Raw genomic sequence first — 14,112 nt, forward strand, 5'->3', positions numbered from 1 at the left:
GACACTCACGGGGCCTGGGGTGAGAGTGCCCATGAGGGTTAAGTGACATATCAAGGGTAGAGCCTTCAGCTCAGCACTGGGACATGGTGTGTGTTTGATAAACGGAAGCTCTGACCGTGCCAACAGACGCCGGCTCGCGCTCCGTCCGTCCTGTGCACCCCCAACCTCTGACCTTGGCCCAGGAGCAGTACTCTGTTCTTGGAATAGGAAGCTGAAGACAGAAAAAGAAATTTAAGTCAAGCAACAGAAAAGGTTTTGCAAACCCAGCTTCTGCCCACTGTCACTCTTGCAGGAGAGAAAAAGGCAGCCCGCCTGCAGCAGAGCTGGGGCTTACCCTCCCCACCTGCCCCGGAGACATGGGGAGCAGGCATGTCCAGGAGGTGAGGGCCACGTGGTGAGACCCCACTCCTTCCTTCCCAAGCTCAGGGCCTGGTCACTGGGAACTTGCCAACTGGACCCCAACCCCATTCCAATCCCCCCCCCCCATTTCGGAGCCCTCACCGTATCCTTGCTCTGTGCTGACCCCTAGTGACAGAAGGGCGGCGGAAACGTGGCAAACAGGGGTCTTGCCTTCACGGGGCTTGTAGTCCGATGGGGCAAGGAGGAGAATGAGCCCCTGTCCCGTCCCTCCCACCTTTAGGCAAACGGTGGGGGGCAGCCAGGAAGAGGGAAAAGACAAGACACCAGCTTTGGGGTGGACCCCCAAGTTCACCCCCTGCTGCCCCCCCGAACCACGTGACCCCTTGTGCACTTCTCTGGCTCTGTTTCCTCGTCTGTAAAACGGGTGATGATAAACCCGTTCAGACTGTCCTAGGGATTAAAGATGTTGGTGAAGAATTCCACGCCCCGCCAAGCACAGAGGGTGCTCAGGACAGGATTACGTGCTTCCTACTAATGTGAGGTACTAGGGAGCCACTTGGGATGTGTGAGGGAGGCAGTGACCTGTCCAGACCAGTTGAACCCCAGCAGGGAAGCTGGGCAGGAGGGTGGGGTGGGAACCCCTGGGCAGCCTATGCTCTGGGCACGAACTGTGAGCGTCTGAAATATACGTACGTCTTTCGGACCACGGGGCGTCAGACAGGAGAGGTCTGGGGGCGGTTGGGGCCCCAGGGCCAGACACTGCCAAGCTCAACATCTGACAATGGGCGCCTTGCCTCGTCCTCTTCCCACGCCCCACCCCCACCTCAGGGTCCAAGGAGGCAGTTCAGTGTCACTGGCCTGTGCCCAGCCCTCTTTCTACGGCAGACGTCCAGGGTGACTCTGGGTCAGACTCCTTCTCCAGGGGGCCCAGCCACCTGTCTGCACAGAGAGGCGACAGCAGCACGCTCCCAGCCTTCCACACCACCGAGCCTGGTCCCCACAAAGCCAGAGCCGGGGGAACCAGGCTTATGTGACCCCACGCCTCCATGCACCCCGAGTATTTGCTCTTCTGGACAAGCAGGACAGTGCACTGAGCGGGGCCCCTGGGGCCAACTGCGACAGTGACAGCTCAGACTTGAACTAATTCTGGAGCAGGCCCTGGGGGCAGTGAACAGCACGGTGGCCTGCCTCATAAAAGGGCCCCACAGGCTGGCCCTTCCACTGGCATGCTTGGGTGCTGCCCGCCGCCCCCAAAGGACCAGGAGGACCCAGGTGGCTTTGGCGTGGCTCCATGACAGAGGCCAGGAGGGGCTTCCTCTTGCCGCTCTCGGCCTTCCCAAAGGTTGCTGAGGAAGGGGACAGCGACTGTCTGGGGACCATGCCAGAGGGGGCAGGAAGGCCACCCAGCTGGAGGTGCCCTCTTCCCCAGTCCAGGTGGGGCAGGCAGGGCTGCTCCCTCCAGTTTCCCGGCCATGGCCCAGGCCCCACAGCCACCCAGGGCCTGGGGTCTGCACAGAGTCCTCTCCGCGCAGTGCGCGGCCTCCCCTCTGCAGCTTCAGACACATCCGCATAGGCCTGGGAGGGACACAAGACCAGATGTCCCTGCTTGCTCGGTGGGCTGCTTCCCTTTGCCAACCTCGGTTTACCCCTGGACTATGTGGGTGGGGTCATCTTGCAAAGAGATCTTTGGCTCCCTGCTTCCCACGTGGCCTAGGGAGTGCGGGGGTGGGGGGCGCCCTCCGGGGGGGGGGGCAAGGGGAGAAAGGAGCTGGACGGGCCACCGCCGCTGCCACCACTGGCATGCTCCTGGCTCTTCCTGGGTTTGTCCTGTAATTTCCAGTCCATTCTTTGAGCACTCCCAGTCCCCCACACTCACTCATCAGTTTCCCTGAGCATTGAGCACCTACTGTGTGCGCTGGGCTGGGTAGCGGGAACAGAGCTGGAAACCCCAGGCCAGACGCCGCTCTCCCAGCGCTGACCCCGGGGTGGGGGCTCTTCAGTGGGGGTCTGGGGAGAACTTCTGGAAGTCTGTGAACCCCAGAAATGGCCAGCGCCTTATGCTGTTCCTGGCGGTCCCTCAAGGAGCCCCGTCCCAGGGCATCCCCAGGTTCCTGAACACCAGCTCCCCAGCCGTGCCTGGCAGCACCGGGCAACCCCCACCCCCTGCCTTGGACATTCTCTGGCCTCCATGTGGTGGCGGGCACAGGCCTGGCTCACTGGGCCCTGGACCAGGTGGGCCTGCGGTTCGGGGAGCTTAGAGAGGAGATCTCCAGGGGCTGCTGGGAACCGCCCCTCCAGGCCGCCAGGCCCCCGCGCCGCCAGCCTGGCCCAGCCCAGCCAGGCTCTGGAGAATATCTCTGAGACCAGTGCTGCTGAGCACTTCCCTGTCTATTTATTACCAAACACTGGAATCTGGGAGCCCGCGGAGCGTGAAATTAGGAACAAATGTGGAGGAGGTCTAGACAGGAACTCCGCGGCCGCTCTCCCTCGTGGACCACGGGGCCCTTGGGCTTCCAGGTAGCAGGAGAGCTTTTGTAACCAGACAGATGTGTTTGTGGAGGAAAAGGCGGGCTGGCTCTCCATAAGCCCTTGACGAGACGGCGGGATGGGGAAAGGCCTGCGGGGAAGCAGGACCCTCCGCCTGGCTCCCCCAGCCTCAGTTTCCCCATCTGGAAGGGAGTGGCACCATCATTGCTTGGTTGGAAGGGCTGCTTGTTAAACAAGCAGATTCCAAGGCCCCCTATGGACCCAGAGAAGCCTGGGCATCTGTGTGTGTCCCAGGCGACCCCACGTTCTGGTGCCTGGCGGGTTTGGAAGTTGCTGGTTGAGAGGAGCCAGAGGCCCAGCCGGGGCGCAAGGATGCCGGGCTTGGCTTCTCCTTGGCTCCTGAAGGAGCACCGGGCATCTCAGGTGAACGCAGCGGACAGAAGCCTTCCTGAGGCGCTGCTGCGTGCCCTGCGCCCTGCAAGGCCCTGCAAGGCTCGGGGCTGGGCTGGTGGGTTGGGTGGTGCAAGAGGAACAGAGGAAAATAGGAGCCTGAAACTCGGTGTGGGACGTGTGGTCCAGATGGCAGCCACTCGGGGGTCTTCTGCCAGAGGAAGGTGGTGGTGGGGAGGGGGATCCGTGGGGGGGGGAGGCAGGTGGAGGCTGGCGTCTGGCTCTGTCGCCAGGTGTTTCCTGCTCCCTGGCCCCACACCACCCCGTTTGGTCTTCCTGCACGGGAGGGAGACAACCGGAGCTCATAAAGCCCCTGACTCCCCCGCCTGCCCGCAGGGGACTGGCTGCCTGGCCCCCTCCACACAGACTCTAGGGGTAGGGCTGGGGGCGCACAGTCGGGCCCCATCTCACAGCCTGTCCCTGTAAAAACCGAGGGTGGGGACAGGGAAGCAAAGCCGTTTATAAAGCTTTAAAACCGTTTATGGTCCCAGGGGGCAGATTAACAATTCAGCACAATCCCCGCCAAGCCATCTTGGCTGGCAGGGCGGTGGAGACTTTAGGGAGAGCCGAGGAGGGACCTCCACCAGGCTGTCACTGGGTCTGCCAGCACCTCTCTGCCTCCCAGCCTTTGCTTTGCTGTCCCTCCTCCCACAGCCATCCCCTTCCTTCCTCCTCCAGCCCAGCCAGGCCCTCCTTCCAGGGAGCCCCCTGGAGTCACCGCAGTGCAGGGCCACCTATCTCCAGCCCTGCCCCCCAAAGCCCTCCATTGGTCTCTTGGGCACTCAGCATAGCCATGCTCGGGACACAAGTGTCCGGGGGCCACTGGGTCAGCCCGGTTTCCTCCAGGCTCCCAGGGAAGCATGCACCCAGCGTGTCTGCAGCTCTCTGCCTGCCCTGGGGGACGTCATCTTGACCTGTTGCCAGGACCTGTGGCTGGTACTGTCTTACTTGGTGCTTCTCAGACTCTGTCCTGCATCTCAGTCACCCCAGCCCCGAGCAGGCTGGGCTGGTTAAAGGTACAAACCTCGATGTTTCACTGTAGGAACTGGTGTCTAAACCCTGCCATACCCCTATTACAGGATAAGGAAACTGAGGCCCAGAGAGAGGTCTCTGACCCAGGGTGACCAGCAATTGTACGGCAGGACTTTCCTCACCTGCTGCTCGTCTTGGGCAGGACGAGGGCCCCTCAGGCTCGTCACCGCAGTGTCAGGCTGGGCTGTCCCCAGGCACAGGAAGGAGGTCTGAAAGGCGACGGTCCAGCATGGGTGGCAGGTGTGAGCATCGGAGAAGCAGGCGTCTGGCTGCTCTTCTTCCGCTAACTCACTGTATGAAGTCATGGGTGAGCCACGCCTGCTCCCCATGCTGGCCTCAGCCTCTCTATCCCCACCCTCCACTGCTAAGTGGAGGAGGGGGACATCCCAGCACTGGCATTTCCAGGATAGAGAAGTTCAAGAAGACTTCCTGGAGGAGGTGGCATGCTGTGGGCCCTGATGGTAGTGTAGGCCCTGGAAAGGCAGGGGGAAGAGCATCCTGGGGGTGGGCGCGGCCAAGGCAGAGGGGTGGCAGGAGGGTGGGGCCGAGGGAGGCCATATCACTCGGAGGGGCTGTTCGGAGTTAACTGTGGACTGATGTCAGGCTGGGGCGTCAGCAGAGCTGCCAGCGGCGTGCGCGTCTGCTGGCCGGGCCTGGCCCAGGGACTGGCGCCCGCCGCGGGTGTTGCTGCCCCTCGGCATGCGTGTATCTGCAGAGCGAGGCTGAGACGCTCCAGCTGGACGTGGCCCGGGTGTCGGAGCCGTGGCTGCTGACAGCCCTGGGCGCCTGGCCTGCACCGGCACCCTTCCCATCACGCCACCAGGCTGCCTGCCGCTGGAGGGGCCCCGACAGCCAGGCCGAGCAAGGGGCCTCCTGGATCTCAGATGTGAGAGAAGGGCCCTGTGGCCACCACGGCCACTCCCCAGCGTCCTCCAGACCTGACGGAGGAGCCAGGGCCAGGGAGGGACACATATACTCACAATAGCAGTGTGGGCACGGTACACCGGCCGACGGGAACCTTCACGTCCTCGTCACCATACCCAGGAAAGAACTGAGGCACGGAGCGAGCCCCATCTTGCAACTAGCTGGAGGGGGAGCCAGGCTGGCTCTAGGGGGTCTGCTGGGTGCTGGGAGCTGGGCGCTGAACTGCCCAGCGAGTTTAATCCCTGCACGACTTCTCTTGACTTCTGTTGAGCTAAGTTCCCTCACTGATGACTATGAACATACTTACCTTTGGGGTATAAAGATCAGAAACTCAGGCAAGGTGACACATTCACAGCATGAGTCACTCTGCGGATCCGGGGAGGGAGAGGCGCTCCCGCCAGTCAGGACCACAGCCTGGCCCTCTGGGCACCGGCGTCCTTCGCTCCCACCGCCCGGGACCAGCTCTTCGGGCTGTCCGCACACGTGGCTAAGAGCAGCCGTGTCTCTGCCTCGGGGCAGGTGACCAGCAGGGACTGGCCAGTGCGGGGTCCCAGACCCATTTCTGGGGAGAGAGGGAAGGACTGGCTCAGCCTGGGACACCCGTCCACCCTGACCCCAGCAAGCCAAGGCCAGAGGGCTGGCAGCCGGGGTACAAGCACACTGCCCAGGGCCAGGCTCAGAGAGGAGAGCAGGGGCTGGTTAGCGCCCTGAAACCCACGGGCTGCAGGGCTTTGCCCGGTGGGAGCAACGGAGGCTCAGCTCAGCCCTGAGATATTGAAGATATGGCAGGTCTGACCTCGACCCTGACCCCAAAACCATGAGTGCCGGGACCTCTGCCGGCCTTGGTTTGCTCATCTTCAAACATGGGACCCACCACACCGGCGGGGTCTCCCAGGGGCTCCTGCCTGACAAGCGCTGGGCAGGACGGTGGGGAGGCTGATGCCTTCTGGGCCTGGGAGGCCCTGGATTCCAGGTTGTGGGCCGTGGGGCCTGTATGGCTTCAGGCTGCGATGGGGCCCGTTTGTCAGAATGGTGTGCACAGACCAGCCCACCCTGATGGTGCGCTGGGGTTTGGCTGGGTCTCCGGAAATGGCCCTGCTTTTCTCTGAACCTGACTCCTCGAGGGTCTGCAAAGTCAGGGTCCCAGTGCCTGCTCTGCCCCCCCACAGCTGCCTGGGGTCCATTCCCCTGCCGCTTTCTGGCCACTTCAGGGCAAGGCTGAGGTGGGCTGTGGTATCCTGTGAGCCCCACAGGAGGGCAGGGCGCGGGGGAGTCGGGCCAGCAGCTGTCTGCTTTGCTTTGCCTCACCTCAGCGAAAAGCGTGAAATGCATCTGGACAGCAGGCCTGGCCCCTGCCCAGCATCCCCCCGCCAGCCGCCTCGCCTGCACACCCAGCTCCCTGGATCCGGCCCCAGGTCGGCCTGCACCCTTGGCAGGGCCAGCAGGCCAGCTGGCCTCAGCTGCCCCCGGGGGCCGGGGCGGGTGGGAGCTGCCCGGCAGGGTGCCCAGGAATGTGGGGGTCCCCGGGGCTCTTGCTTTGTCTGTCTGTGTGGCCTGTGCTGTGTCTTCCTGACTCGGGCCCTGTCTGCGTCTGCCTGTCTGCACCTCTGTCTGAATTTGGAGCTGTCTGTGAGTCTGTGTCTCGTTGTCTCATCACTTTGGGTCTGTCCAGACCTGCCTTGCCGTCTGTCTATCTGTCTGCCCCGAGTCTGGGTTCCCACCCCAGCCTTGCCTCCGAGGCAGAGTGTTGCCTGGGAAAGACTGTCCATGTCAGTACGTGGCCACGCTCCCCGCCATCTGTAGACATGGTGCTGGCCTTCATGCCCAGCCAGGCCCCCTCCCCAGCCGGCTGTTCGGTCTGCAGGGAAACCCCTACACCTTCGACCTCACCGCACCCCTTCCTGCACTGCTGCCCCTGCCCAGCCCCTCCCTCCCCACACACCAACTGCTCAGATCTTGAGCCTCCGAATGAAAATCCCATGTCAATTCTCACACATTCCTGGAAGGGGAAAAATGGGCCCAGATTCCAGCAAGTCTTTGGCAAGGTTTATCAAAAACTTCAGAAACGTGCACGCCATAAAGCTCTTCATTGCACATTCCTGTAATCGTACAAAGTAGGAAATAATGCACATGCTCCCCCATAGAGCCTGACTGAGTAAGCTCGGCTTGCCCGCACTGGGGAGCACGACGAAGCCTGGAAAAGAAGCCAGGCTCTGCAGGGGTCCCTGGGCATGTTCTATGTGTTCCATGCAGTGATAGACGGCCTGGTGAGACGGGGAAGGTGCAGAAAGTAGATACAGAATGCCATTTTAGCTTAAGAGAAGGAAGGAAGTACATACTTCTTATATTTTTAGAAAGGAGCAATAGGCGGATATACCTAGAACTAAGTAAAGTTATTCCCTCTGGGACAGAGCAGGGGAGAGGCGGGAAGGGAGACCTCTCTGCATGCCCCTGGTTGTAAGCTTTTGACTTTGGAACCAAATGTTTTCTGCCATTAAAAGGCAAAATTAAATCAATTAAAAAAAAAAAAAGACGGGGAGGGGGGTGGGGGAATGGGATAGACCGGTGATGGGTAGTAAGGAGGGCACGTATTGCATGGTGCACTGGGTGTTATACACAACTAATGAATCATCGAGCCTTACATCGGAAACCGGGGATGTACTGTATGGTGACTAACATAATATAATAAAAAATCATTAAAAAAAAAAAGAAGGTAAGAACTAACTAGAATAAATGAGTCTGAGTATCGAGTTGGTGGGAAAACCATCCTAAGAATTATATCAAGTGACTTTGAGACGGTCTCTATATTATCCACCCCTGGCGGGTAAGAACAAAAAAGAGTACTGAATAAGTATTATGTTCCGCTCGGTAGATGTGTTAGTAAAACTACGGGTAATGTTATTTTTAAATTATTATATATAATAGGGGAAAACAAATAAGGAGTAAAGTCAATATAAACTCATGTTTTATTCTTCTCTTCCTTAAAAAAAAAAAAAAAGGTATTCCCTGGCTCTGGTGTCTGAAAAAGCCTAGAACCAATGAAAACCCTAGCACCCTTCATGCTCAAGCTATGTTCTCTACCAACCACCTCCCATGAGGAGACCCAGGCTGTCACAGACGAACAGTGGGTCCCAAGGTCAAGATGAGCTGGGACTTCTTGTGTCTAAAAGCAAAATATTTTCAGGGATCAGTGGGGGTCCCATCAAAATGACACAGGAGTGAACATGGAGGGGGCCCTAAACCCACGGTCCCGATGGGATCGTCTGAACATCAAAACGTACATCAAATATAGAAAAATCAGTGAGATCACAGTGATCTCACCACACACATCTTGGGGAGCCAACGTGTTCTGAAAATTGGTAAAGCACTGAGCATCCGGGGGCACCTGGGTGGCTCAGTCGGTTGGGCATGTGCCTTCGGCTCAGGTCATGACCCTAGAGTCCTGGGATCGAGCGCTGTGTCGGCTCCCTGCTCAGCGGGGAGTCTGCCTCTCCCTCTGCTGCTCCCCCTGCTTGTGCTCTTGCTCAAGCTCTTAAATAAATAAATAAATAAAATCTTTAAAAAAAAAACTGAGCATGCGGACCTTTCCCCTGCAGACTGTATTTTACGATAACCGTGTAGGTATTCGGGAAAGTTCTTTAGAGAAGAACCAGAGTTGATAAATGCAGAAGAGAAGACAGTGTGTGAAAAGTCACTCTTTGCAGCCCCTAATGAGATAATGGATCGAGGTAACCATCCCCGGAAGCTGCTAGATCGATGAGGTGGAGGGCCAGTGAGGAACTTTCCAGTGCAGGAACTGGGCTGACAGCAGCCGAACGCCACCCGTTATTCTCGACGTGACAACGAGAGGGACGGAGTCTCAGCCCCTGAAAGTGATGGGACAGGAAGCCAGTTTAGAGGACGAAGCAGGGAGAGAGGAGCATGCCCAGCGCCGCTCGAGGAGACCCAGTCAGCTCTAGTACATGGAAAATTCTGCCAGAGAAATGACCCAGTTTCTTCTATAAACAACCTGGGGTGGGGAGTGGGCGAGGAGAGTGCAGGGAACTGACATGTTCTAGAGTCAGAAGAGCCAAACGCAACTGGATCCTGATTTGAACAAACCAACTGTAAAAAGACATTTTGGAGCGGGTGGAAGGAAGCTGAACACAGACTGGGTATTTTTTTTTAAAGTCTTCATCTGTCAGATTTTGCATGAAACTGATATGCTCTGGGATTTCCTTTAATAGCCTCAGTTGCCCCCCACGCCTTGCCCCTGCAAAAGAGGGATGGCGAATTGGAGCCGGGTGTGCTGGAGCCAGCGACTCCTGGCTCGTGGGAGACGCTTGTTAGCCATCCAGGAACTTCGCAGGCCGGCTGTCAAACCTGTGTCACTGGAGCCAGGCCATAATGAGAACGGGCATCAGCGACGGCTACAAGGCCGGGAGCTTTGATTCTAGAACGGGTTTATCGGCGCCCGGCTGGACGGACGGCACAGCAACAGCACAGCCCATGACGCTCGTTCGTTCTGCTTGTGTCTGTGTGATCTGCGCCGTGATGGAGAGTTCACAAACGGGCCTGTGCTTCGGCCTAGAAATCCCACTTCTAAGAATTTATCCGCAAAGAGTGGTTCAAGTAGGCCGTGGCTCAGATGACTCCAATCGCTTAGCTACGAGAACAATTCCTGAAAAACACCCACTTCGAATATTTCTTTTGAATGTAAACAACCTAAATATCAAAAAAGGGTTGGTTTCTTCGGTCGTGCACGATGAGAGCTCTGGGGAGCGGCTGTTCGACGCCGCGGGGTACTCAACGTCCCTGCACAGCGCACTTAACAAGGTTACGATGGCAGAGCGCCGTGTATGTATTTTACCCCGACTAAAAATTTTAAAGAAAACAGATCGGTTATGTCATACAATGGAATATGCCTAGAAATCATGTCGCAGAAGAAAATGTAATGATATGGAAAAATAAGGATGATCTTGTTAGGTTACAAAACCATATGTTCAGCTTGACTGTGTTTGGGTGAATTTAAAAATGCGTGAGCTCGGAAGAGCCAGGCTGGAAGGGCGCCATTCCCAGAGAGCATGCTACGCTGAGCGCTGAAGCGCGTGCTCACGAACTCTTCTCCAAGCCCCGCGAGCCAGGCTGGGGAGCCCCGCTAGCAGCAGCGCCCCCAGATATGGAAGCCAGGCCCCCGGGGAGGGAGGGCAGAGCCGGCCTGGGTCTCCTCCTGCCCCTGCCTCCTGCGCGCATGCCCCGGGGTGTTTGAGCCCCCCCTTTCCGCCAGTTTCCTCAACTTTCCAAACTGGCCGGGGTTGCTTTTGCAGTGAGGAAGCAAGGGCGCAGTAAGGCTGGTGGCGTGTGTTGCAGGCTGTTGATGGAGAAGGGGGCGGATGACAGCCGGGACAGTGGTCATCACTGGGGGCATCTTGGCGACTGTGATTCTACTCTGCATCATCGCTGTCCTGTGCTACTGCCGGCTCCAGGTACTCCCGGGGCGCAGAGGGGGATGCGAGGAGGGAGCCGCCCGACCCGCGAGGGCTGGGGCCCGGGAAGAGGGGAAGGGTCGGGTCCTCCGGGCTCACCTCACCCAGGGCTTCCCAGACTCCCTGCAAGGGGAGGCCACTGAGGCTCAGGGAGGCTGAGGGACTTAGCAAGAGGCACACAGCTGCCAAGCTGGAAAGCAGGGGTGAGCGCCTGGGCTGTGCTACTCGCCCCACCCTGCCCCTGCGCTCTCCCTTCCCTGCCACACCGTAGGGCCCTCCACGTCTCCCCGAGGGGAGGGGAAGCCATAAGGGCAGGGCAAGGCAGCATGGCCCAGTGCCCATCTTTAGGCTGCCTGACCCTCCCGTGCCTCAGTTTCCCCACCTGCAAAATGGCAATGATTCTCACGCCTGCCTCCGGCTGCAGTGGGGACGAAACCAGCCCGTGCCTCCCTGCAGCATTCAGAGGGGGCCTGGCCCGAGCGTGCTCCCCGTAGTGTGGCCACCGTGCGCGTGGGGGGTGGGCAGGAGCCGGGGGTCACCAGCCCTCTGCCTGCAGTATTACTGTTGCAAGAAGGACGAGTCGGAGGAGGACGAGGAGGAGCCTGACTTCGCCGTGCACTCGCACCTGCCCCCGCTGCCCTGCAGCCGCAACCTCGTGCTGACCAACGGGCCGGCGCTCTACCCGGCCGCCTCCACCTCCTTCAGCCAGAAGACCCCGCAGGCCCGTGCCCTCTGCCGCAGCTGCTCCCACTACGAGCCCCCCGCCTTCTTCCTGCAGGAGCCTGAGGACGAGGGCGTGCGCAACGGCGGGGAGCGCGTGGCCTACCAGAGCATCAGCCAGGAGGACGCGGAGCTGCCGCCCGCGAGCTTTGCGGGCCTGCAGGCGCTCAACCCCAACCGCCTGTCGGCCATGCGGGAGGCCTTCTCCCGGAGCCGCAGCATCAGCACCGACGTCTGAGCAGCCCCGCCTGCCCGCCGGGTCCCCAGACCATGCTGGGCTCCCCGGCGTGCGTTGGCCTGGCCCGGGGCCCGGACCAGGGCTCGGCCCAGCCCTCGGCCCAGCCCTCCTCGCCTCCCGGTCACCACGGGGGCCCGTGGGGGAGCTCCGCGGCTCACGGCAGGGGTAAGGCCCAGTGAGCACACGCGTGGCCGCCAGGGGTAGGGGCTGCAGGGCCGGGGCGGAAAGGCAGGCAGGCACAGGTGAGCGGTGGTTCCCGGGTGTCAGGCTGCAGGACAAGGCAGAGACACCAGGCTCCTGACGCTGAAGATGCCCTTCAGTGAAGCCGCTGCGGAGCGTGCCCCCCCACCCCAGCCCCGGAAACGTGGCCATCCCTGGCTGCGAGACCTGACCCCGTCCCCCCCTCCCTGGGGCTCCGCCTTCCCACCTGTTCAAGGAACAGGGGGCGACCGCGACGTCACTGGCCCAGTAGCAAGTGCAGACCAAGTATTCTGTCCTGGAACGGGGGCCGCTGCCTCCCCCCCCCCCCACGACACACACCCCTGGCTTCCAGTGCCGGGCCGCTGAGACAGCTCTCTGGGCTGGCCTGCCTGCAGATGCCCTGGAAGAGTTTCAGGGGCGGCTGGGCCCTCGCCACTCACAGCCCCAACTGGCTTTTTGGTGAAAGAGGGAGGCACCGAGGGAAGAAGAGGCCATGTGCCAACCCCCTGCCTCAGGAGCATCCACACAACGATACGTGCCCCATTCCACAGCCCTGGTGTGGTAGGGTAGACGAGCGAGGATCGGGACCTAAAAGACCCACTGTCTCCCCGTGAGGCCTGGGACAGGCCCTCCTACCCGCTGGGCCTCAGCCTCCGGGAGCCCTTCAAGCTCTGGTCCGCAGGGGAGACACCCCGAGCTCTCCCACCCAACCCCTGTGTCTCAGGAGAGTCCGGGAGCAAGGCCCATGATCCTGATCTCACTCCATGGCGGACCGCAACTGAGCCCGCTCTCCAGCGAACTCCCAGCAGGGTCAGGGTCTCCCTGGAAGCCCACCCTCCAACTCCCTCCCTCTGGCTGGGGACGTGATGCCCAGTGGCCACACCAGGGAAATGTCCCAACTCCAGGGTCCTGGGCACGGGGAACGCTGCCCCCCCCACCCAGCCGGGGGCAGCATTTCCTCCTCTGCAGCAGGGCCCCAGAGCCCCCTGCCCTCTCGGGTGCCATCGTGGAGCCCCCAGGGTAGGGGAGCCTCTGTCTGCCAGGGAGGCAGACCAAGCTGCTCAGCTACGCCATCTTCCTAAAAGACAAACAGATCTTCAAGGACCCTCGAGCCACGGGCAGCCTGTACCCGCCTCTTGCCGAAAGCCCCGAGGAGTGGAGTCATCTGGGTGTGAGCAGAGTTAGGGAAGACTTGACTATTTTTAGCGTTCTGGATTATTTCTCCTTCTTCCTTTCTCCTTCTGCCTCAGTTTGGACACGCTAATGGAATCCATCCCCAACCTTCCCCGCAGCCCAAGCTCCCTTCCTTTGTGGAACCCCATGAGCTCGTTTTGTGCATTTGCTTGGGGGGTGGGCTGGGGTGGGGGGGTGAGCCCCGGGAGGTGGCGGTTCTGTGCCGGGTTCCTCTTTCCTTCTCTGGTCTCTATTCTCTGTATAGATTCATAGATCCACTTGAAATGAGATAAGCGCCCTTCCGTGTGAGCTCATGCAGCTGCACTGAGGGGACCTGCGGGGAGCTGGTGCTCCCTGAGAAAAGCGAACGCCAATAAAACTCATCTCCAGCATCACCACGCCGCCACCGCCGCCACTGCTGCCTTCGGTCAGCCTGGGATTCCAGGCCAGCCCAGACCCCTCCCCGGCACCGTCTGGGCGGGGACCACGTCCAGCCCCGTGCCAGGCAGAGAGTCTGCCTATCCTCTCCCGTCCGGGGGGTCCGTCACAGCACGGCACGTCTCAGGGTGTTTCCCAGGGTGGTCGTGTCTGTCTGCCAAGGCTGGGAGCCACTGGCCTAGACTCTGAGCTCCTGGAGAGCGGGGTGGAGGTGACGGGCTGAGTCACCTGGGACGAGCTGTGGAGGGTCTCTGGGCCTGTGCTAGCATCAACACAGTGGGGTGATAGCAATGCCCCCTTCACGGGGCTCTTAGGAAGCGTGTGATGCAGAGCCTGGCATACAGTAAGTGCACAGTGAGTGTTGTTGGAAAGCAGGATGGGGGAGGGAGGCCGAGCAGAGGGGGAGGAGGGAGAGGAGGGGTCGACAACAGGGCTGAGCAGCAGGGTGCATCAGGGAGACCCAGACTTCTGGATTGCGGTGACCCCCATCTCCTGGAACGGAGCTGGGGACCTCATGCAAGCCCACCCCACGACCTCAGTGACCTTCAACATCCGTCCCCCTCGCAGCCCCCTAGGGCTGTCCTGAACACCGTGCGTGGACCCTGCTCTGGCCCCGGTTTGGGG

General features: G+C 60.3%; 1 protein-coding gene across 1 annotated transcript in view; it reads left to right on the forward strand.

Annotated features, from left to right (window-relative positions):
• The window catches only part of FAM163B (family with sequence similarity 163 member B), a 28,910-nt gene extending 15,465 nt beyond the window's left edge, over window positions 1–13,445 (forward strand). The window contains exons 2-3 of the mRNA XM_045771174.2: window positions 10,603–10,718; window positions 11,275–13,445. Coding sequence (XP_045627130.1) covers window positions 10,626–10,718; window positions 11,275–11,676 — 495 coding nt within the window. The 5' untranslated portion in view covers window positions 10,603–10,625 and the 3' untranslated portion in view covers window positions 11,677–13,445. The remainder of the gene's footprint in view (window positions 1–10,602; window positions 10,719–11,274) is intronic.
• The last annotated feature ends 667 nt before the right edge of the window (window positions 13,446–14,112 follow it).

The sequence above is a fragment of the Ursus americanus genome, chromosome 18 (assembly GCF_024610735.1).
Source record: "Ursus americanus isolate L20-20 chromosome 18, mUrsAme1.1.p, whole genome shotgun sequence".
NCBI classification, from domain to species: domain Eukaryota; kingdom Metazoa; phylum Chordata; class Mammalia; order Carnivora; family Ursidae; genus Ursus; species Ursus americanus.